The following is a 24,486-nucleotide window of genomic DNA, read 5'->3' on the forward strand; positions in this document are numbered from 1 at the left end:
CGTGTGCACCTGAGGGTGTGTTAAGAATGCAGGAGAGTGCCCTTCTTTAAAGCCAACGAGCACTAGTTGCGGTCCATGACAGCAAGAACCCCTTCAACATCTGGCAACACGCAGCATTCCGATGACAGCGGCTCAGATGTGGAGTTAACTGCACCACGCAGAAACAGCTAAATTCCTTCTACACTGGACGCGACAAAGCAAGTGTTAAAAATCATTTTAATATGATTTAATATGCGCCGCGACGCAGAAAGTCACTGAAAGTAATGGGATAGTATTTTGTCTCACTGCTTCCGTCCAACAATACGGCTTGTTATCTATTGTGTTAATTTGCAGGTCGTGTCAAAATGTTGTTGGTTTCGAATAGATAAATAACTCTTTTGACTCGTGTACGATAATTTTCTTCCAAATTCAATAATTTTGAACTTCTGGTACGATGCTTGGACATTTCCAATCTGGCAAAACTGCTCTGCAGCAACGGCTTGTTCACACACAGCTTCATATAATAGCAGGGCAACACAGTCCATTTCTAAAGCATAATTACATTTCACCCTACTAGAATTGATGCCGGAAAGTTATCGTATTCATACTGCAAGTGCAACAAGTCATTTGCATGTGAAAGTAGAAACACGTTCAATTCAGACAAAACTATTGGTCTGATTATAATGTACATGATAATTTTCCTCAAGAAATATGTGAAAATATCCTCATGAAAATATCATTCACGATGTCATCATGGTCAGTGCACTCTTAAGCAGTTATCAGCAGCAGGCTGTGTAATATGTGTGAAATCTTTTATTTTTGTTATCAGAATGGCCGTTTGACTTATAGCAGTGTGTTTCCTATACATTGATTATTTGTGATGGCTTGTCACTATATCAAAACTGACCACCACAAATAGATTTTACGAAAGGTTTATACTTCATTGAATAAAATGAGCGCTTCACGTTTCAAAATTAAAATGCAGCGCTGGTGTTTTTATATGAATGTATCTTAGAAAAGAGCCGACTGTCTTCAGAAAAGCATTGGTGTCATTTTAATTTTGTCTTTCCTGTAATGCCTGATAAAGTAGCATGTGTGAGCAGCACTAATTTGATTACAGCCGTTACCGGGGGAACCGCTATATCGCTGCTCCAACAGCACCTTCTGCTGGCAGATAATTAATTAGCAGTCTGTGGGAAACACTGGTGTCTGTCAATAAACATTAACAAAAAGCATGCTTTAGAACTATTTTGAAAAGGTGCTTAAGGTTTGAGCAATGTATTATTACTGTAAATTGGGCTATTACTATTACTATCTTGTATCCTGCAATAATAATTTCCTCAAACTCACTTTTATGAGATAAATGGGAAACAAAAAAAGAAAATTGGCCAAACATATCTGCCAAAAAAAAATCTGCATCATTTATCGGCCATTGGCTGCCCTGATTTCTAAATATCAGCATTGGCCAGTGAAAAACCCATATCGATCAATCTCTAGTTCAGTATCTGAATAGCACTGTCAGAAACTGGAGCTAAGGGATGTGCACAGATATTTTGAAGGGTGGGGCTCAAGTGGAAAAAAGGGCACTTCTATTTATTTGAATTTTTTTTCTAAACAAAACGTTAAATATATATATATAACTCTGACATATCAATGTATTTTAATTCCCTCACACTCTCCCAATTGTTTCATGTTGTTTCCTTTTTTAACAAACGTCTACAAAATAATCAGTTCACAAGGTTGTTATAATTAACATGCACACACACACTCAAACTGATGGTGACAAGAACTTTGTTTCACATTTGAGGGAGGGCTGTTAAGATCTATAAGTATATAACATACTAATAAAATGGATAGTTATTAGATGAGGAGCCTGAGATCAAACTTCTGAACTTATTAAGGCAGGACACTTCATGCACTGTTCAATTTTGAGACTTTGATCTATTTTGCTTCAAATGTCTTCTTTTGCTCTAATGGAAAGAACATTTCCAAAATACACATTATGGTGTTTGTTTTAATGGGGTCATCGGATGCTACATGCACTTTTACAAGTTGTTTGATCTGAAATGTGTGTTAGTGGTGTGTGTAAACAACCACCCTAGTAGGGACATGCAATATAGACTTAACCCAATTCCTACCCCTAAACCTAACCCTACCCATAATTTATTCCTAAAATCAGTGGGAAATGATAGCTGATTAACAAGGGAGAAGAAGCACCTAACCCTGATTGTAAGGCTTAAACAGATATTTCCTGAAAAGGTACATCTCCATTCTGATTGTAATGTTGTTCCGGGATCATCAAGGATGTTGATCCAGGAACATGTTGTACTTGGTGAAATCACACTCACCTGCAAACCTGACTAGTTGATGGTAGTTGGTGGATGTACTGTTATTCTCTCTTAAAGAGATGATTGAAAAGGAAAATTCTGTCATCACTTACTCACCTTCACCAAACCTGCAACCTTCTTGTAAAAAGTGAACACAAAATACACAATGTTGCATCTTTAAATACATCTTTTTAAAAGCAACATTCTTAGCTATATAAAGATAAACAAAGGGAATAATCTAGATAAACACACTAGTTAACCTCAATAATCTGAGGCCTGTTTCACTGAAATAAGCCTGGCTTATTTGGTAAACTTATTTTGTCAGTCTGATTAATTGTCAAATGATTTGGTTCCATAAAGCAAGTTTAACATAGGTCAAGCTCAGTCACTGTGGCAACTTATGATGGGAAACTAACCGGGTCCTGGGCAGTCTAACTGTCATGCTAAGCCTGAGTTCCTCTAACACTGACTAATAGAAATATAATGATATTAACCACTGACTTGCTCATATACAATTAAATGGCTTTATTATCCACTATCAGTCCAAAAATAAAAGTATACAGAAAATGCAACTTAAATAATAAATCAAATAAATAAAAATATAGGCTACAACTGAATGTGTTTAATATATTGTGCTCACGATTTTATGATATGTTTTAAGATATATGAAAACATTTTAATGTGGTTGCTACTTACACATTCAGCTGATCAGCAGTTTCTAGCCATGCAGCTTTTCTCTCTGGTTTTATGATAGCTGCACTTTTATGGCTATTAGTAAAACATTAGAACATTGCAATCTGAAAATGTATCATTAAAACATTAAAATCACTACATTAAAAAGAAAAATACATAATAAAAAGAGTAGATTTTAACTGGGAAGAGGAACACACATTTACTCATTTGAGCTTAGTAATTAGGACTGTATTAGCTTACATCTGGTTTACTTATTGCAAAAGTTATTTTACAGTCTCTGCTTCATAGAAGTACACCTACTTGGAGGTTTAAAATTCTAAGTGAGACACATTTAATGTCCAACAACAAATATAGCAAAATTTATATTTTACTCTTTTACTATTATAGTTTTTGCGCTCCTATTCTATTGCACTTCATCTGTTTAGCATGGCACAGCATAGCACAGCATAAGCCTCACCCACTCCTGAGAGCAAAATATTTGCATGACTTTCTAACATTTACAGATGGCGAATTTACCTTTGACATGTCAGTCATGCACTGAGGAAAACACAACGTCTCAATGCATGAAACAGCAGAAATATATTCGCTGTTTGCCTTGGTGGATCGATTTGTTCCATGACCAACATTAAGGGCTGCTTAAGAATAGCATGCATATCAAATTATCATGACTCATTGAACCTGGGTCAAATTAGTGAGATTAAGTGAACTTAAATTGTCATTTATGGAACCCCTTTAACCCCAATTGATTTGTTAGGTTATTTCAAGTGAGGTTTTGGACTTGCACACTTTATAAAACAGGCTAAAGGTAGTCGACCATCTGCATTAATGCGGTACTATTAAAAAAGCTATGTCGTTATTGTACAGTGTTTTCAAAGCTTAGTTGCACAATAATATGTCATTTTCGAGCCACAAGGCAGCATTCGGTAAGGTAACACTAGTATTTATCCAGCATACACACAAATCTGTAGATAACGTCTGTTGGCTGCCGACAGCGGTGCTCAGCGTGTCCACTGCGGTTGAGTAGATATTGTTTATGGGAGGCTGCTATGTCAGTCTATTTCAGACCCTGTGTTTTGGCTGCAAACAGGGGCGACGTAGCAGATGCTAAAGATTGTGAAATGCAGCTAACGCATACAGTCTGCGCCCTCAACCGAATGGCACATGACCTGAGCAAACATCCTCGGTCAAATAAAATGACTGTATGCCTGATGGTGTTGACTCTTTGAATTCAAATAGACAGCTAATTCGCTTCCATTATGCAGAATGATCTTTAACAGAATGTCCTGGTATTAATATTTTACCACAACCGTTCCTGGTGTTAGTGAGAGATTGCTTTAATAGGTTTTTTTTCAAGGTGAAATTATATGCCCCTGTTTATAATAAGCCCGTGCATGTCTGGCAGCACCCCGGTTGCAGAGCAGTGATAATTAAGGGCTCTATTGCAGGAATAAAGGTTACGTCTGAGGCGGGTTCGCTCGACTGCTCGTTGATGCAGCGCACGCGCCGACGGTGCGTCTGTGTTGTGTGTGTGGCTGGAATTCACATGAAAGGATTCGGGAGAGAGAAGGGAACAGGAGTGGGCGGGAGACGAGTCGTTGATATGTACAGCGTGACTCAGTTAAACATACCAAAGTGCCGGGGTATTTCAGGAGCATTTAATACGTTTTAATTAAAAGTAATATTTAGAGTGAGAGGACAGATTAAAAGGACAATTCGCATGTTTGACTTTGACGGGTGGTTTTGGGCCTTATTGTTCACTCGCGGCTGTAGCTACTTCATGGGGTGTATATATTTGTTCTGGTACTTTGTGTACCCTTTCTCCATTTAATTTTTGATAGAATGAAGCCATAAATGTTTTCTCTCAAGCCACTGGGTCACTATGTCTGTATGGTAAATATTTCATAGCTCTGCTGAAGCTAGTTCCATTACGAACGCTGGTTTTATAGGTGAAGTTGTGTTTCTTGAATCCAGGTCTCGGTTTATTTTAAGCATCAGATGATGATGGCATATGCTATTCGGTTCATTAAGAGCTTTTGCTGTATTAAGTCTAATTGATTCAAACCTGCTTGATGAATATTTCGAGTGCCTGGAGTCTTTGAAGTATGTGCCCTAAACCTTTCACAGCACCCTGTCGAGAGTATCATCAAAATAAACTATGAACCACAGGCGCAGGCGTGTTTAGAATATCAAGCGTGGATTTATGAAGCTGCTTTTCTAAATAAAAGTGCTTTTTTAACTTATAAGGAATAGTTTATTTAACTAAATGCATTCTTTCTTCCGCTGTACACACATGGAGATGTTTTGGAGAATGTTGCAGGGCTTCATTCAAATAATTCAAGCTGTCAATAAAGCAACATATAAGTAGCTGATAAGGCTCTTGCACTATACTATATACTCCTGCAAACAGTCTTCTGGAATTTATATGCACTGAAAATGTCCTCTTGCAACGTAACTGTTAGATCTTGTTCCTGCACACACTTATCAAATGATGAAAGTATTCAATTCTTGAGTGAGCTTTTCCTGTCACTGTGTCCTGTCTTTCCGTAACATGTAATTTAAACAATGCATTCTGTATAATGAATATAACGAAGTATGCAAAAAAAGCATTTTAAAAGTTTTAAACATGTTCATGTTTAATAATACCCAAAAATCAAACATAATTAAAGGGATAGTTCACCCAAAAATGAAAAATCTGTCATTGATTCCTCACCCCCATGCATCGTGGGACCCTTGTGAACACGCATAATTATTTTAGTTTTCTTTGCACACAAAACGTATTCTCGTAGCTTCATAAAATGATCCACTGATGTCACATGCACTATTTTAATGATGCCCTTACTACCTTTCTGGGCCTTGAATGTAGTAGTTACGTTGCTGTCTGTGCAGGGTCAGAAAGCTCTCGTATTTCATCAAAAATATCTTAATTTGTGTTTCGAATACGAGCGAAGGCCTTTCTGGTTTGGAACGACACAAGGGTGAGTAATTAATGACAGAATTTACATTTTTGGGTAAACTATCCCTTTAGCTCCTCACATACGTTATCATGCCCACCAAAAAAAATAAATTAATTAAAAAATATATATATATATATCTATCTATATCTATATATATATATTTTGGAACATTAGAAGTAGAAACATCGATTTAACCCACTCATGGACATCAGTCATTTCACTGAATTCTTGCTGGGCAAAGAAATAAAAAATGGTTACTTTACGATCTGTTTTACTTTAAAACCTAGTTGACATCAAGGTCAAGAAAATGACCAGGTCTGACCCTCTCAAAGCATGTAGTTACTGTGTATAGTTTAAACATATAATCTATCAATATATGTTTAATCCACAGGAAGTTGCATGGTGGAGTGAAGACCTTTGGCTGTGAGTTCTGTGGAAAGCAGTTCCTGGACAGTTTACGACTGAGGATGCACATGCTGTCTCATTCAGGTAAACCCTTTCTTAAATACCATGATCACGTATGAATGTTGTCCCGATAAGGAAGAAAGCATATTACAGTGTTATTGCACAAGTGATACGTGATCGCTGTTGTGCAACAAGTGTCAGCCCCCTGTAGCCCTGTGTTTGTCCACCATGTACCGCACGCTTAACCTGCTGTAACAGATGGAACACTGCTCTTCTATTAGTGACGCAGTGTTTGGTTATCCCCGTCTTCCCACTTCCCTTTCCAGACTCGTATGTGTCTCAACTAAAGCCTGGCAGAGATCCAGTCTGGGCACTTCGCCACATTATTAGTACAGTATGTACAGTGAATCTTGCCAGCTTGTTGTTTTTTTCTCATTGTAATGAGGAGGTGTAGGACAGAAACACACTTAAAGGAGGGGATGGATCCAGTTGTTTATACACACCCAAACCCATATTTAAGCGATCATGCTGAAATGAAGCTGTTACGTGTTATGTAAGTGTGTGGTGCTGTTTTGTGCCGATGTGTGCTATTAACTTCAAACTTTTGCCATCAGATTTTGGTTATCAAAAAGGTCTGTTGCATAACCATAGACATAAAATAAACCAGAAGCAGACTGCAGAATGAAATTTAGTGCTGAGACTTTGTGTTTTGGGCTTATGCTGTCCAGCTGTCATCCTGTTTTTTTTTTTTGTTTTTTTTCTGTAGCTCCTTTTTAAGAACTTTTGCTTTAAGCCTTTGCTTTACAAAGAGTGTGCTACAGTATGTGGTCGACCGGCAAGGGTTTTTCATAAAAATGTAAATATTTCTGCTATTTAATACAATTTGCTTTTAACACCTTTTATTAACCTTTTTAATTACAAATGATATGACCATTTTTTTCTTCACTCTTCTTTCTTAATCACTCTATTTCACAGTTTTATGTTTAGATGCAGATTTAATAGATATTTATACATACACACAACACAACTGCACCCTCATGCGTCATTAACATAAGCACACATGAAACCAATTTTTGCTGTTGTTGTTGTTCTTTCTGTTTTATGGTGTTGTCCGTCTATATCTTGAATGTCCTGTCTTATTTAAAAATACAATTTATATCTTATATGTCTTTATTCATGATTTTACAAATTAAGGCCCTAAAAGGAAGTAAAAATACAGAGGAAGACCATCAATTTGTAGCAGTGATTAGAAGGTACATGAAAGTTTTTTTTTTCTTTTGAAGTAATAAAGTAATGGAGATCTGTTGGAAGTTGCATTTTACTAACTTTGAAGACATTTAGAGACCATATTGATGTATTGTGTTCCATTCAATGTATTCCTCAAATTCATAAAACCTTCCCTGTTATCAGCAGAACAATTTTAGTGACTATTATATTTAAGTTATAGCCAATATGCACACAAAAATGCCCTTGCTTAAATATACACTCAAAATATGTTTAAAATTGAATGTAAAAAATCAGTCTGTACAATGTATCTCAGTCCATCACAATTGGTTTGAATTTTTAAAAATTAGGAAGTATTTTGTCACTTTTATGATAAGAGAGAAGGGGTATTATTTAGGAAAAACTGAAAAATGACATTGCAACATGTCTCAGGCAGGATTCAAAACTATTTTTTCAGGTTAAGGCTCTGGCTTCAGTATCAGCGATGCTACAATGTGATTGATGCTTATTGAACTCAGTAGTTGCCCACACTAAATTGTGCTTTAGAGGGGAATGTCCTGTTTCAAGTGGAGGGGATATACACTTAGACTGGCAGCAGGACGTGTGTGAGAGAGCATGTGTCCATCTTTCTGATTAAGTCTATAGTCGTTTCTCTGGAGGGTTTGTGAAGCCCACCTCACTTCACTTTTGTGTCAAGATTCTGACAGCTCTCGTCACCAAATGAACTGAAAATTCCTCTTTCTTTTATCTGTTGTTCTCTGTCTGAGAGGAAGAGATTTATTATTTTGTCCCTAAATCCAACCCTCCTAATCTGCTATAAATCAATATCATAAACACTGGCAACAATATTCAGTTACTCCCACATTTAATCTGCTTGTAATCCGCCGCCGCACTTGTTCACGCACGACATTAAGAAGAAACGAGCGCAAATCTTCATCATGTGCGACATTTGGGCTGAAAGCCTTGTCAAGATGTTTTCTCTTAATATCTCTTTCTCTTTTTTCTCTGTTTTTCTCTCTGTCTGGGAGAAGCCCTGTGCTCGGAGCTTGGCGACACGCCAGCTCTTCCCTTGCACTGATGACATCATCAGCTGCCGGCAGGTCTGAATGTTCTGCCAGCATTCTGGAGCATTTATGATTGCTCGCAGATGTGTGTCCAGGAACATACTGTACCCAAATCCCAAAATTAATCAAACTTGACTGCTCTCCAAGCCACTGCTCTCAAAAATAGCGTGAGCACTGGGGTGGAGGGAGGACACTGGCGGAGTCCTAAATAAAACAAAAATGCAGAAAGAAAACAGAAATGTTGACTGCAGGCCCTTGGAGGCAGGCTGGATAGGATGGAGCAGATGTTTTCACCATGGTCGAAGTGTTAAAAGGTTACATCCGAGGGCATGTTCGACAGTACATGTGCCACCTTGACAGGTGCTGATGCTTTCCATTAATGCAGTATACTAAGCTGTATCTTATTGTATCCTAAATATGTTTGATAAACATGAAAAATAACCTAACATAGAAAGTAATATCTGTATCCTCCCTCATAAAATGTGTATTTTGGCCTTCAGAGATCTTGACTTCTTCAACTGTATCCACACATTCAAATATTCAAAAATATTTTCATTTGAATTTATATTCAAAGTAATATCATTGTAAAATTATTTACAATAATTATTTATTTTTATTTATTTATTTATTAATTATATAGTTTATTTATATTTCTATATAGTGTTACTATTATTATTTATTATTATATTTATTATTTGCTCGTTTTACTCATTTGAATGGTCCTTAAAATTGTATATATATATATATATATATATGTATATATATATATATATATGTGTCTATATATATATATATATATATGTATATATATATATATATATATGTATATATATATATATATATGTATATATATATATATATATATATATATATATATATATATGCATTTAAAGCATTTCAGACCCTATCATACCTTATTTATGGAAAGTACATTCTGTTTCACTGCTCGACCCTCTATCGTCTCGGTTACGTATGGTAACCCTCGTTCCCTGAAGGAAGGAACGGAGACGCCACGTCGATGACCGACGAATATGGGATATCGCTTCGATAGACCAATCTACTTCGAGTGTAAACTAAACGAGCCAATGCACATTGGCATGCAATTATTGCATCCAGCTGCCGCTGATCACTGCGTGAGTATAAGAGGGCAGCAGGTGCAATGCATACCAGTTTTTCGCTGAGGAGCCGAGCCGGGGACCCGGCAGCTCAGCGGCAGTACAGCAACCATGGCGATGGGACGTGGCGTCTCCGTTCCCTCCTTCAGGGAACGAGGGTTACCATACGTAACCGAGACATTCCCTTTCAGTCGGTCACTCTCGACGCCACGTCGGTGACCGACGAATATGGGATCCCTATCAAAGCGCCATGGGTGCTGCCCCTTCCAGTGCCCTGTGCGAGCTGCCTGCGCCCCTATTAGGTATAGGCCGGGGCTCAGAACAAGTAGCTCCACTCACCGTTCTCAAAGCACTACCTCACTGTGTGAGATTGGATAACACTGGGAAAACGTACCCGGTCCGCTTGGAGCCGGGACGCTGCGGAAGCCCCATCCTTCCCGAAGGAGGTCTCGGAGGCAAATACACATATAGCATCCGTTTAGGAGTATAAGGAGAAATTTGAGGTGATTAAAACCCTCTTGGGAAGGCAGAAGTCTGCCGGGGAAACACAGGCTCTAAGGCTATACCGTGGACTATACACATATGAGTACCGCTTAGGTCTCAATATGGAACCCACCCTTCCATGGTTCTCACAGATTCATCATGAAGGTCTGGCGCCGGACGTTCCGCTGCGTCCAGCTGCTTAGGGTGATGGAGGATCTCAACAGGGTCTACAGTACAGACACTCTGGAGCAGTTTAAGCAAGCCGACACTAACCGGGGCCTCTCAGTGCCACTACCCGTTTGAGGTGAGAACACAGGAGGATACCGGCTCTACACGAAGGCTATAGAACCTAGCGAACGTGTTAGGGGTCGCCCAGCCCGCAGCTCTACAAATATCTGTCAGCGAGGCGCCACGAGCCAGCGCCCAGGAGGATGCAACACTTCTAGTTGAGTGAGCTTGCAACCTGAACGGGCAGGGCACATCCTGAGCCTGATAAGCCAGGGTTATGGCATCCACAATCCAGTGGGCCATCCTCTGCTTAGAGACGGCACTCCCCTTCTGCCAGCCTCCGTAACAGACAAAGAGCTGGTCTGAGGTCCTGAAGCTTTGTGTCCGGTCTACGTAGCACCTTAATGCTCGGACGGGACAAAGCAAAGCCAGGGCTGGGTCTGCCTCCTCCAGGGGCAGCGCTTGCAGGTTCACCACTTGGTCTTTGAAGGGTGTAGTGGGAACCTTGGGCACGTAGCCAGGCCGGGGCCTTAGGATTACCTGGGAGTCAGCCGGCCCGAACTGTAGGCACGAATCGTCGACCGAAAATGCATGCAGTTCCCCTACCCTCTTGATGGAGGCCAGTGCAAGCAGGAGCAGAGTTTTCAATGAAAGAAACTTTAGCTCAACTGAATGCAAAGGCTCGAATGGGCCCTGCTGTAGTGATTTAAGCACTAGAGAAAGGTCCCAAGAGGGTATACAGGGTGGCCGGGAAGGATTTAAACTCCTGGCCCCTCTAAGGAACCTGACGATGAGGTCATGCTTACCCAGAGACTTCCCATTCACGGGGTCATGGTACGCAGCAATAGTGGCAACCTGGACTTTGAGGGTGGATGGAGACAGCCTTCGCTCCAACCCTTGCTGCAGAAAGGATAGCATGACCGCAATCGGGCATCTTCGGGGGTCTTCTCGGCGAGAAGAACACCACTCAACGAACAGGTTCCATTTCAAGGCATAAGCATGTCTCGTAGACGGTGCTCTCGCCGAAGTGATGGTGTTCACTACCTCTTGGGGTAGGTCACCTAGAACCTCCGCGTCCCGTCCAGGGACCAGACATAGAGTTTCCAAAGGTCTGGACGCGGGTGCCAAATGGTGCCCCATCTCTGAGTCTGTAGATCCTTCGTCAGTGAAATTGGCCAAGGAGGGGCTGTCGCAAGGAGCACTAGTTTGGGGAACCAGGTCCACATGGGCCAATACGGCGCTACTAGCAAGACTTGCTCCTTGTCCTCCCGGACTTTGCACAGTGTCTGTGCGAGAAGGCTCACTGGGGGAAACACATACTTGCGTAGGTCCCGCGGCCAGCTGTGTGCCAGTGCGTCCGTGCCGAGAGTTCCCTCAGTCAGGGAGTAGAACAACTGGCAGTGAGAGGTCTCTGGAGAAGCAAACAGGTCTACCTGAGTGGCTCCGAACCATCTCCAAATCAGCTGGACGGTCAGGGGATGGAGTCGCCATTCTCCCGGGAGCATTGCTCGAGACAGCTCGTCGGCTGTACGATTGAGCAGGCCTGGAATGTGAACGGCACGAAGTGACCTCAGAACCTTCTGACTCCAAAGGAGGAGGTGGCGAGCGAGTTGCGAGTTGCGACATGCGACGGAAGCGCAGACCACCTTGTCGGTTGATGTACGCAACGGTAGCAGTTTTTTTCCCTTTCGGACCAGCACATGCTTGCCTCACAAGAGACCAAGAGAGCAAGGTGTACTGCTAGCAACTCTAGGCAATTGATGTGCCACTGCAGCTGCGGGCCCATCCAAACCCCTGAGACTGCATGCCCGTTGTACGTGGCCCCCCAGTCGGTGGTGGAGGCATCCGTGTAAACCACAGCATGCCTGGAGATCTGCTCTAGAGGCACCCCTGCCCGGAGAAATGCAAGATCTGACCACGGAATGAGGGTTTGGCGACAGGCCGGTGTAACTTGGACCCGGTGAGTGCCGCGCTTCCACGCCCACCTCGGGACTCGGCCATAAAGCCAGTGCTGGAGCGGTCTCATATGTAATAGGCCGAGCGGTGTAAGTGCCGCCGCGGCCGCCATATGCCCCAGGAGCCTCTGAAAGAGTTTCAGTGGGACCGCTGTTCTGCTCTTGAACGTATTCAAGCAGGCTAGCAGAGACCGCGCACGTTCCTCTGTGAGGCGTGCTGTCTGTTCGACAGAATCCAACTCCATATCGAGAAAAGAGATCCTCCACGGGAGTTTGCTCTTTTTTGAGCTGACCTGAAGGCCCAACAGGCTCAGGTGCCGGAGCACCACATCCCTGTGCTCGCACAACTGATCTCGAGACTGTGCTAGTATCAGCCAATCGTCTAAGTAGTCGAGAATGCGAACACCCTGCTCTCTGAGAGGAACGAGAGCTGCCTCCGTGAGTTTCGTAAAGACACGGGGAGACCGGGACAGCCTGCAGGGCAGGACCTTGTACTGATATGCCAGTCCGTCTTTCAGGTCGATCGCTGCAAACCAATCTTGGGGACGGACGCACCTGAAAATGCGTTTCTGTGTCAACATTTTGAATGGTAGCCGATGGAGGGCCCGATTCAAAACTCGCAGATCCAAGATCGGTCGTAACCCACCGCCTTTCTTGGGTACAATGAAGTACGGGCTGTAAAACCCCATCCTCATATCGGCTGGAGGGACCGGCTCTATCGCGTCCTTCGCCAGTAGGACTGCGATCTCTTCCCGCAGGACAGGGGCATCGGACGCTTTCACTGGACTCTGAGTGGCGCCGATACAGGATGGCTGCCTCCGTGACGTGCTCTGCAGTTGTTTTTGTGTTTTTGTTAGTTTGTCCTGTCTTTAGTTATATTCCTGCAATCAGTTTCACCAGGGACGAATTGCTGGATATTCGGCAACACACATCTCCCGATATTTCACCGGTTTTCGACTATTCTGATGTTTTGCTGGACATTCTTGTCGGTGGAGCGGCTGCCCTGATCACACGCTTCAAGAGGACGCGCAGGCGGGGAAAGCGAGCGGGAGCGCTCGTGAGACTCAGAAAACGCGGATTTCGAACGCCGTTGCCTAGCATCCATCTGGCAAATCTCCGCTCTCTACCCAACAAAACGGACGAACTGCTTCTGCTCTCTCGGACAAATAAAGATTTCTCCCACTCTGCTGCTCTGTGTTTCACGGAAACTTGGCTGAATGACACCATACCGGACAGCGCGCTCCATCTGCCGGACTTTCAGCTGTTTAGAGCGGATCGCGACGCAGAATCAACGGGGAAATCGCGCGGCGGCGGGACATGCTTTTACATCAATGAACGGTGGTGTACAGATGTAACTGTGTTAAAGAAGACGTGCTGCTCAAATCTCGAAACGCTCTTCATTAACTGCAAGCCGTTCTATTCGCCGCGGGAGTTTCATTCGTTCATTCTGGTTAGTGTTTACATCCCTCCTCAAGCGCACGTGAGCTCAGCTTTACAGAAACTCGCTGAGCAGATCACAGAGACAGAACAACAACACCCAGACTCTGTTTTAATCATTCTTGGGGACTTTAATAAAGCCAATCTCTCCCGTGAACTGCCAAAATACAGACAGCATGTTACTTGTCCCACAAGAGACAGTAATATATTGGATCACTGTTACACAACAATAAAGGATGCATTTCACTCTGTTCCACGAGCAGCTTTGGGACGTTCTGATCACCTTCTGGTTCATCTTATACCGACCTACAGGCAGAAACTAAAATCAGCTAAACCTGTATTAAGGACTGTAAAAAGATGGACTAATGAAGCAGAGCAGGATTTACAATCTTGTTTTGACCTCACTGATTGGAGTGTTTTTGAAGCTGCTGCCACCGATCTGGACGAACTCACAGAGACCGTAACATCATATATCAGTTTCTGTGAGGATATGTGTATTCCTACCAAGACTCAACTAAATTACAACAATGACAAACCGTGGTTCACTGCAAAACTCAGACAGCTCCGTCAGGCCAAAGAAGATGCTTACGTGAAGGGGGACAATGTCTTGTATAAACAGGCTAAATACACACTGGAAAAGGAGATCAAAGTGGCAAAGAGGAATTATTCTGGAAAAATAAGGACTCAGTTCACTTCGAACGACTCCGCATCAGTGTGGAAAAGCCTAAAGAAGATCACCAATTACAAGACACCACCCCCCAGCACTGTGGAAAATCAATGACTGGCAGACGATCTGAACGAGTTTTACTGCAGGTTTGAAAGAACACCCATCACCTGCCCTGAACACCTCTCCACACAACCGTTCACACCAATAACAACTCCTGCAACCAACCCTGAATGCCTCTCCAAACAAACGTTCACACCATTCACAGCTCCTGCAACCAACCCTGAATGCCTCTCCACACAACCATTCACACCATTAACAGCTCCTGCAACCCATCCTGATCACCTCTCCAATCAACCGCTCTCACCATTCACAACTCCTGCAACCAACCCTGAATGCCTCTCCAAACAACTGTTCACACCACTCACAACTCCTGCAACCCACCCTGAACACCTCTCCAATCAAGCGCTCTCACCATTCACACCTCCTGCATCCCCCCTCTCCCCCACACCTGCAATACAGATCAGCGAGGATGCGGTGCGCCAGGTCTTCAGGAAGCAGAAAAGGAAAAAAGCACCAGGCCCAGATTGTGTTACACCAGCCTGTCTGAAATCCTGTGCTGACCAGCTGGCCCCCATCTTCACAAAGATCTTCAACAGATCGCTGGAGCTGTGCGAAGTCCCTTCATGCTTCAAACGCTCCACCATCATCCCCATCCCAAAGAAATCCAAAATTACAGGACTAAATGACTACAGGCCTGTGGCTCTAACGTCTGTAGTCATGAAGTCATTTGAAAAACTGGTGCTGGCCCACCTGAAGGACATCACTGGACCCTTGCTGGATCCTCTTCAGTTTGCCTACAGAGCAAACAGGTCTGTGGACGATGCAGTAAACATCGGACTGCATTATGTTCTGCAACACCTAGACAGACCGGGGACCTATGTGAGGATCCTGTTTGTGGACTTCAGCTCTGCCTTCAACACGATCATCCCAAACCTCCTCCTGCCCAAACTAACTCAGCTCTCCGTGCCCACCTCCGTCTGTCAGTGGATCAACAGCTTCCTGACAGACAGGCAGCAGCTAGTGAGGCTGGGAAAATACACATCCAGCACCCGTACAATCAGCACCGGAGCTCCCCAGGGCTGTGTTCTCTCCCCACTGCTCTTCTCCCTGTACACTAATGACTGCACATCTAAGGACCCCTCTGTCAAGCTCCTGAAGTTTGCAGATGACACCACACTCATCGGCCTCATTCAGGACGGTGACGAGTCTGCTTACAGACAGGAGGTTAAAGAGCTGGCTGTCTGGTGCAGTCTCAACAACCTGGAGCTTAACACGCTCAAAACAGTGGAGATGATCGTGGACTTCAGGAGAAACCCCCCTGCACTCCCCCCACTCACCATCATGAACAGCACTGTGACTGCAGTGGAGTCATTCAGGTTCCTGGGCACCACTATCTCTCAGGACCTGAAGTGGGACATTCACATTGACTCCATTGTGAAAAAGGCCCAGCAGAGGTTGTACTTCCTTCGCCAGCTGAGGAAGTTTAACCTGCCACAGGATCTGCTGAAACAGTTCTACTCCACCATCATCGAATCCATCCTCTGCACTTCAGTAACTGTCTGGTTCAGCTCAGCTTCTAAATCGGACCTCAGAAGACTACAGAGGGTAGTCCGGACTGCTGAGCGAATTATCGGTACAACCCTCCCATCTATTCAAGAACTGTACTTATCCAGAGTGAGCAAAAGGGCTGTTAAAATCACTCTGGACCCCTCACATCCAGCACACTCCCTCTTTGAACTGTTGCCATCTGGTCGACGCTACAGAGCACTGAGCACCAGAACGACCAGACACAGGAACAGTTTCTTCCCTCAGGCAATCCATCTTATGAACAGCTGATAATAACTGTGGGACACACTACACTATTTATATTTATATACACTACACTTTTTATCCAACACACATACTTAGCGTACACGTAAATCTTTTGCACATAATATACATGTACATACATGGAACACACTATACTACTTATATTTATATTTATATACACATACACTTATTTATCCAAACACACATACTTAGCGTACAGTTACAATTTTTCCACATAATATACATGTACATACATAAATGCTCTTTTTAATATACCTGCCATACATTGTCAATTTGTATATTGTCAATCCTTACCCACCTATTTGTATTTTTTTGTATTTTTTATTCCTTATTGTGTTTTTTGTTCTGTCGCTGTTATGTTGCACTGCGGAGCTCTGTCACGAAAACAAATTCCTCGTATGTGTGAACATACCTGGCAATAAAGCTCATTCTGATTCTGATTCTGTAGTGAAGCGGACACCGCAGAACTTGGGGGGATGCCGGGTGATCTGAATCACATAGCCGAGGCTGATGGTTCGCAGAAGCCAGCGAGATGGGCTGGGTAGCGCTGACCAGGCGCTTAAAAACCGTACAAGCGGGACCAGCGGAACCACAGCCGTACCCACAGTGGGGCAGCGAGGTGGAACACAGGGACCCAACTCGGGCGGCTTGTGAGCAGGCCGGAGTGTGGTGCGAGTGTGGGGTGCAGGGCTCACCTGGTTCCACGGGTTGGCAGAGGGTGCGTGAGTAGGGCCTTTGTTGACGCTCTTGAACCGCCCGCTGCTGCAATCTGGCGAAGGAGGAGGATGAGTGAGGTCCGGAGCTTGGTCGTCCGCAACTCTCCGTGCCCTCCTGGGACCCAGAGAGGGAGAAAACTGCTCTCCTGTCGAGATTTCCAGATTCTCCGCCTGGCCCTCCTCTAGGGGAGGGAGAGGTGCCTTCACCATCCCCCAGAAAGCAGCTACCTCTCTCTGGGTCACCCGTCCCGGGGCCTCTTGCTCTTCTGCTCACCGCCAAGTTTGACGGGGGCCGGGACGGGGGACGGGGGACGGGGGACGGGGGCCGGGACGGGAGGGGCAGCCTGCCTGCACCCAGCTCCACGGCACCACTTGGAGGCTGCTGCAGATGCGGCGCCTGAGCGGAGGCGGATGCAGGGGGCTGCCCTCGGCGACGAGCAGGCTGGTGCACAGCGGCCGGCGGGCAGAGGCAGCAGCTGCCCGCCAGGGCAGGATGTGTTGGATCGCCTCAGTCTGCTTCTGGGCAGCCGAGACTTGCTGGGCCAAGTTCTCGACTCTGTCGCCGAAGAGGCCGGTCTGAGACACAGGGGCATTGAGAAACCGGACCTTGTCGGTGTCCCTCATGTCTGCCAGACCCAGCCAGAGATGGCGCTCCTGGATCACTAATGTGGACATCGCACGACCCATCGAACTCGCGGTGACCTTCGGACGCGGTGACCTGACGCGGTGGAGGATTCCACTCAAGCCTTACCCTCTCGGTGGCCCGGGAAAGCATAGCTGACATTTCGGGGTCCGACTCAGGCCTTGCCACCGTCCCAGAGGGCGGCAGCGCAGCCGAATCTTCGTCCGACAGCTCTCCCTCCGATGCTGAAATCGACATCCAGTCGGGGGGAGGCCCAATGGATACCACTGGTACGCTCGCTGTAGAGGGCCCAGTGCGTTTCGTGGGTTGCTCCACCAGAGGTGCAAGAGGAGTGTTGGTTGCCAGGTAACGACCGCACCCAGAAACACACGGGTGAAACGGCATCCTTATAAGGACGATCCGTCGTCTTTACAAAGACGCACCCGTGAAGCTCTTTTAGAGAAATTTGCTCTTTAGGAAATGCTCTTTTAGTGCTGAGGCGCACAGGGGAATTGACCGTTTGCAACACGACAGGGGTAGTGCAGCCTGAAGTGTGCAATCCACTCGACACAGGAACGACCGCCGCTGAAGCGCCGTCTCGCCAACACACGAAGCTTCCGAGAGCGTGCTGAACTCGTAGTTCACAGCAGACACAGTTGAGCAGAGCGATACTAACGCTCGGCTCCGAAGCGAAAAGCTGGTATGCATTGCACCTGCTGCCCTCTTATACTCACGCAGTGATCAGCGGCAGCTGGATGCAATAATTGCATGCCAATGTGCATTGGCTCGTTTAGTTTACACTCAAAGTAGATTGGTCTATCGAGGCGATATCCCATATTCGTCGGTCACCGACGTGGCGTCGAGAGTGACTGACTGAAAGGGAACAGGTGGATTTCAACACTCATACTTCACAGACTGATGGATGTCAGCATGCTAATAAATTACCTTTCTTTGTACTTTGTCACAGAGACTGACAGAAGGCTGTTTCTAATGGACATTAAACCACTGGGTTTATTTATAGAGCTGCTTTAATATTATGGCCTTTGTGCCTCCATTTTTAATGATGTTTTTCATTGTGACCTATTATTCAGCATACTCTTGCAAATTACAAGATAAATAACATTATTTCAGTGTTGATGTCCAAACATTTACAATTTATGGTTGTTAACTTGAGTCTTTAATTTGCAAATGGGGAAGGGGAAAATAAAAATAAAAATCGAATTCAGTCTTTATAGCGCATAAAATCCCTAGATCTTCTGGCCTGTCATTGGATTTTGCTGCTTTACATCCCAACGGTTGCCAAGTAGCAGAAGCCCTTGTTTTCTAATGCTCTAATTTGGTATTCAGCACGAGATTGAATCTTATTTTTGTATGCCAGACTAAGTGTTTTAATGGAAGGTGATTGCAGCCAGTCTGGAGGCTGTTGGGCTGTTTTTTCATGGGCAGTACAGTGAAAAATGTGCCGTCTGAAACAGAACACAAGCCTGTTGAATGTGGGATCTGCTTTGTGATTTGTAAATGTGCGGCAAGCTTTTGGAAGAGTTTGCAAGAGAGAATCCTGTATCACCGCTGCGTCAAAACAGGACAAATTAGATATGCTGAAATGACATGTGATTCACAGAAATGCTGTCTAAGTTGGTAGCTCACTAGATTTTGAGACCCAAACATTGCGGTTGTAAAGCAAGACCTGAACTGTAGCTACTATCTTTTGCTAATAAGACAAAAATAAATGGAAAACACTGCATTTTCATTCATGCGCTTCAGAAATGTTCTCAGAGGCGTAATTTACGCTGGTGCTGATGAGTCACACCATCAAAGTATTTTTGAGTGTGGTTTGTAATGATTCTGTAAATGAGTAAATTTTTACATTTTAAAGGGCTATGGTTGTCGTCCAGAAGGAATGAAGAGAAAGTGTGTGTGGAAAGAGGCTAATTTTAGGCACTAGCTGGCTGACTTCATGAAGCTTGTGGGTGCTTTAATGAGTCATAATAAAGCCATTTTAGGCCAGCTGAGTGAAAATAGATACTTGATGAGCCGAAGGTCAATATACATTTGGATTTTATTGATTTCTTTTTTTTTTTGAGTCTGAGTCTGAGGTATGAAGTATGCAGGAAATAATAAAAACCTTCTAGCAGAAGCCATAGTTGTAGATTTGTCCAAGTTATGTGTGGTGAACCGAAGACATTGTTCACTTCACTTTTAAGGTCTTGTCCCTCATGAATTGTTCAGAAAAAGCAACATCAGCCGGCCATTTCTCCTTGTTCAGTGTGTGTAGTTTATTGAGAGTGTTTCTGAAGTGATGGAAACATCCTGTCCTACTTCATAATGGGCCAGCACCTCCACAGGTGGATCTAATACTATTAATAGATGGATTCCCTCAGGCGGTTGATGGCCATCAGAACAGTTATTAAGTCCAGTTATTAAGGATTGCTGGTTGCAACTGGGTTAAATGATTCTTTTCTTTCTTTCTGTGTGTGTGCGTTTGTACACCTTGTATATGTGTTTCCATCTGTGCAGGTAATTCATATGTTTAATGATGTCTTAATGGTGTGAATTTTGCATAGCTTATTTTTAAAACCATTACGATTTTTTTTGGTGTGTTGTGACATTATTTTCATAATAATTAAGCAGCCCTCACCCCTTCTCATTATTTTAATGTGAATAATTATCATTCACATTAACATAATGTAAAAAAAAAAAAAAAAAACCTAATCAAAAAAAATAAAAATAACAATGATACACTATTTGAATTTAATTATATGTAATGGTAGTGCATGATGTACAACTCCCAGTAATTATTTATGTCCAGACAAGGTGATTTTTTTGTAATACATTAATTAGAATTTAATGAGAATCATAATTACAAACAGATTCAAGAGTAAAATATGTATTACAGTAATTATAATGGGAATGGAAATAGTATTTATTTATTTATTTATATTGTATTGTATTTATTTATTGTATTTATATTTTAATTAACTTCTTGTGCCTTGACTGCATTTATAATGTTACAAAAGATTCCTGTTTCGAATAAATGCTGCTCTTTTGAACTTTCAGTTCACACTAAAGACATAGGTAATGGTTCATAGGAATAAATTACATTTCAAAATGTATTAAAATGAAAATAAACAGTTAATTTTAATTGCAATAATATTTCACAATATTACTGTTTTTACTGTTGTTTTAATCAAATAAATGCAGCCTTGGTCAGCATAAGAGATTTCTTTCAAAAATATATAAATATTTATATATTTATATATATATATATATATATATATATATATATATATATATATATATATATATATATATATATATATATTACTGATCCCAAACTTTTAACTACTGGTATATTTTAATGTAACAGCTTGACAGGCTTTGTGAGATTCATCCTGAAGAAACAACCTCAGCATTGATAAATGAATTATGGTTGATCTAAATCACCTGCTTTTACAGGAAAACTTAAGCAGTACCTGCCTGAGGGTCCGTCAACCTGATATGACCTTCCCTGTTATTTGATTATCATTTATTACTGTTATCTCTATGAACACAAAAAATGGGTATAGTGTGTTGTTTGTAAGAAGAGACTCATTGTACATGTCATAAATCAGTCTGAAGATACAAAGCGCTTTAATATCCTTTAGGACATGTTGCTGTCTGTTCTGCCTCGGCTTATGGTTTACGCTTTTTTATCAAGACAAGACAAGAGAAAGCTGCCAGCTCTTGTAGATAAGAACATCTCTTTGATTCTGTCAAGGGACAGTATGCTACCCTGCTGATATGTGGGGGTGGGGGGTGGGGGTGAATGATGTTTAATGTCAAAAACATCTCATACTTTGAAATAACACAATTTCAGCCTTTGGCGTAGTTTCTGTTTTCTTTTCAGTTCAATTTATGGTTTGATTTTTTAAACATAAGCTTAAAAAAAGTAGGTTATACTTGACAGATCAACACTACCGTCCTTATAGTGCTTTCTGTCAATGACATTTGTTCAGTGTACAGGTTTATAATGTAATATGTTCTTAATTTTACATTATAGATTTGCGAATTCATGATTTTGTTCCTTGTATTAATGTTTCAATGGCTTAATTAAAATTAAAACTCCTCATAATCTTTTTCGGTAAGTGAAATAAAGCTGAAATAAAATTAAGGCTGAAATTAAGCCTTGGCAACTAACTGATATGTTTAAACTAAAGTACTAAAACTAAAACTGAAATAAAAATAAAAATAAATATTATAACAAAATTACTAAAACCTGAAAAAAAGAAACCTGAAAGATAAAGGCTAATTCAAAATATGAATAAATACTGTAATAATAATAATGCTTTCATCAGTTTTAATAACTGCACTAACTGTAACTTCATATACAAACACACACTAAAATGACTTCTACTAATAATACTAAACACTACTACTACTACTAACAAGAATAATTTTAAATTGTACTATAAAACTAAAATTGTTGTTTCTAATAAAGCTATCAGCCGACTGGTATTTTCTTTTATTGTACTCTTCTTTCTTCTAGCTGGACCAAAAGCTCTAGTATGTGATCAATGTGGAGCTCAGTTTTCCAAGGAAGACGCCCTGGAAGCCCATCGGCAGACTCACACAGGTAGGACCATTGTTGCCTCATCTAACCACAAACCATTTCGCTAAATCACCTTAGTTAACCACAGTGGGGAAAAAAACAACAGTAAAGTGCAGATGCGTCATGCATGTACCAGAAGCAATCATGTTTATGACCTTATCAAAACTCCATTCTGATGGTCTTCTATAATTCAGCAGGGAAGGTTTCGGTGCCCTCTACAATTTCAGCCAATAATATGTGTTGTTACAGGGCAGGGTGACATACCGCTTTGGCACAGCAGCAGTGCCATGTTTCACCAATCTCCATCACTTTGTCTAAACATGGCACGTACATTTGTTAGAGCGACTGTACTGAGTTACCAGAGCCTGTGAGTCATCAGCGCTCTGGCACGATCATTAACACGCCAACAGTGCTCAGCTGCCACCCTCCTGTCAAATATTCATATTTACTGACATCTGATTACTGTAAGGTTTGGTTTCAGTGGTGCTACAGACATTTTAATAATCAGATTTTAGATGAGGTAAATAGTGAGCTCTGATAGGGGTTGTCATGGGATGATATATTGAGTGTAAACTTGTTTTTGTTGCTGCATGCCTGAGTGTACTCTGTCAGGACACATTGGAGCATGTACATAGGCGTGATACTATAGTCTAATTAAAATGAAAATCCTGTCATTATTTACTTAACCTGTTGTTTTTCATGTGTTATATTACAAGTCTTCAGAAGCCATATGATAGCTTTGTGTGAGGAACAGCCAGACTAAATCATCTTCGCCTCCAGTGAGCTGTTCTCTTGAGAACTATTGCAACTGGATCTTTGATTCAGTGAGTTGATTTTGAGAGCTGGTTAATACAAACAAATCATTCTTTTGATCTAGTTTCAATGAACCAGCTGATTCGGCTCACAAATCAGGCTGAAACTATTCATTCACATATTGAACTGATTGGTTCATGAGTTCATCTCACTGAATAAGTGATCAGGTGACAGAAGTTTGTAGGTTAACTGCTCACTGGAGGGAATAATGACTTAATTTTCAGTCTATTCTACACAGAAGTCTATTCAGACTTTTTTTTTTAATGTGTGAATGATTTACTTTTGGGGGAAATTTTTGGGGCTTAACAGATAGATGTATGAATGCTAGTTTGAGTCCAGCTTGTGACATTTCCTGCATCACTCCACTATTTATATTAATAAAAGTTGACAAAATGCAGATCCCATAAAGAAACTGGACACTGAAGCCATGATTAAAATCATCTGAATGTCGCTGTAAAAAAACTAAAACAAAATACTGTGGAATTCATTAGATGTATAGGATGATAACTCAAGCACACTTCATTCAAAATATTTCACAAAAAAAGATGTTTATTAGAGTTGAAATGATAAAAAATAGACACATTACTGTAAGTTAAGTGAAGTTAGTTTGCAGACACACTGGAACATAATTTGTTTTTATACTTTATCTAACTCAATGACATTTGTAATTGAAGTGGCCACTTCAGACCAATCTCTATACTTTGTCCTATATAACCATTATTTTCTACCTGTACTTCTGTTACTTATTGGCTGATGAGACGACCGTCAGACGATACAGTCTTTCACAGGTATTCCAGACTGCACTAATTAATTTGCTCTCTTGGTATAAAAGCGTTTCATGGGGCTAATGATCCACATGTTGAGTCTATTTAAAGGTTGAGTCCTAATTAAAACAAGGTGCCATACTTTTGTCATCTGCGTGGATTTGAGGTGCTAAATGTTTCCATGGCAGCCAGCTCATAGTCCGAATCAGGACTCTGTAATATATTTGTGTTGTTTTTACAGTAGGGTATGTTGCTACTTCAATGAGGGTGCAATATCTGTCGCCTGTGTTCCGCAGGGAGAAAGATGATAACCCTCTCTAAAACGTTGGCATGTAACTGTAACTCGCTGTGGCACACACTGTATAAATACTTAATGCATGTCGACATAGAGGTGGTGTTAACGATGCCCAGAATTTTATACCTTCTCTCCCAAACTTGTAAACATCCCATTCTCCATTTCAGTTTGGCAGCACATTAAGTTAGGAGGAGGGAAGGACATACCTCGTACCTTTTTACTGCTGGGCTCCGGCCATCACTCACTCAGAGCAAAGTGAGGGACGTT

General features: G+C 42.2%; 1 protein-coding gene across 1 annotated transcript in view; it reads left to right on the top strand.

The window, feature by feature from the left end:
- Nucleotides 1-24,486, top strand: part of LOC132122826 (zinc finger and BTB domain-containing protein 16-A-like) — a 65,073-nt gene that overhangs the window by 11,495 nt on the left and 29,092 nt on the right. Inside the window, exons 3-4 of the mRNA XM_059533274.1 lie at nucleotides 6,345-6,442; nucleotides 22,285-22,371. Of these exons, the coding sequence (XP_059389257.1) occupies nucleotides 6,345-6,442; nucleotides 22,285-22,371 (185 nt within the window). The remainder of the gene's footprint in view (nucleotides 1-6,344; nucleotides 6,443-22,284; nucleotides 22,372-24,486) is intronic.

The sequence above is a fragment of the Carassius carassius genome, chromosome 41, assembly GCF_963082965.1.
Source record: "Carassius carassius chromosome 41, fCarCar2.1, whole genome shotgun sequence".
Classification (NCBI taxonomy): Eukaryota; Metazoa; Chordata; class Actinopteri; order Cypriniformes; family Cyprinidae; genus Carassius; species Carassius carassius.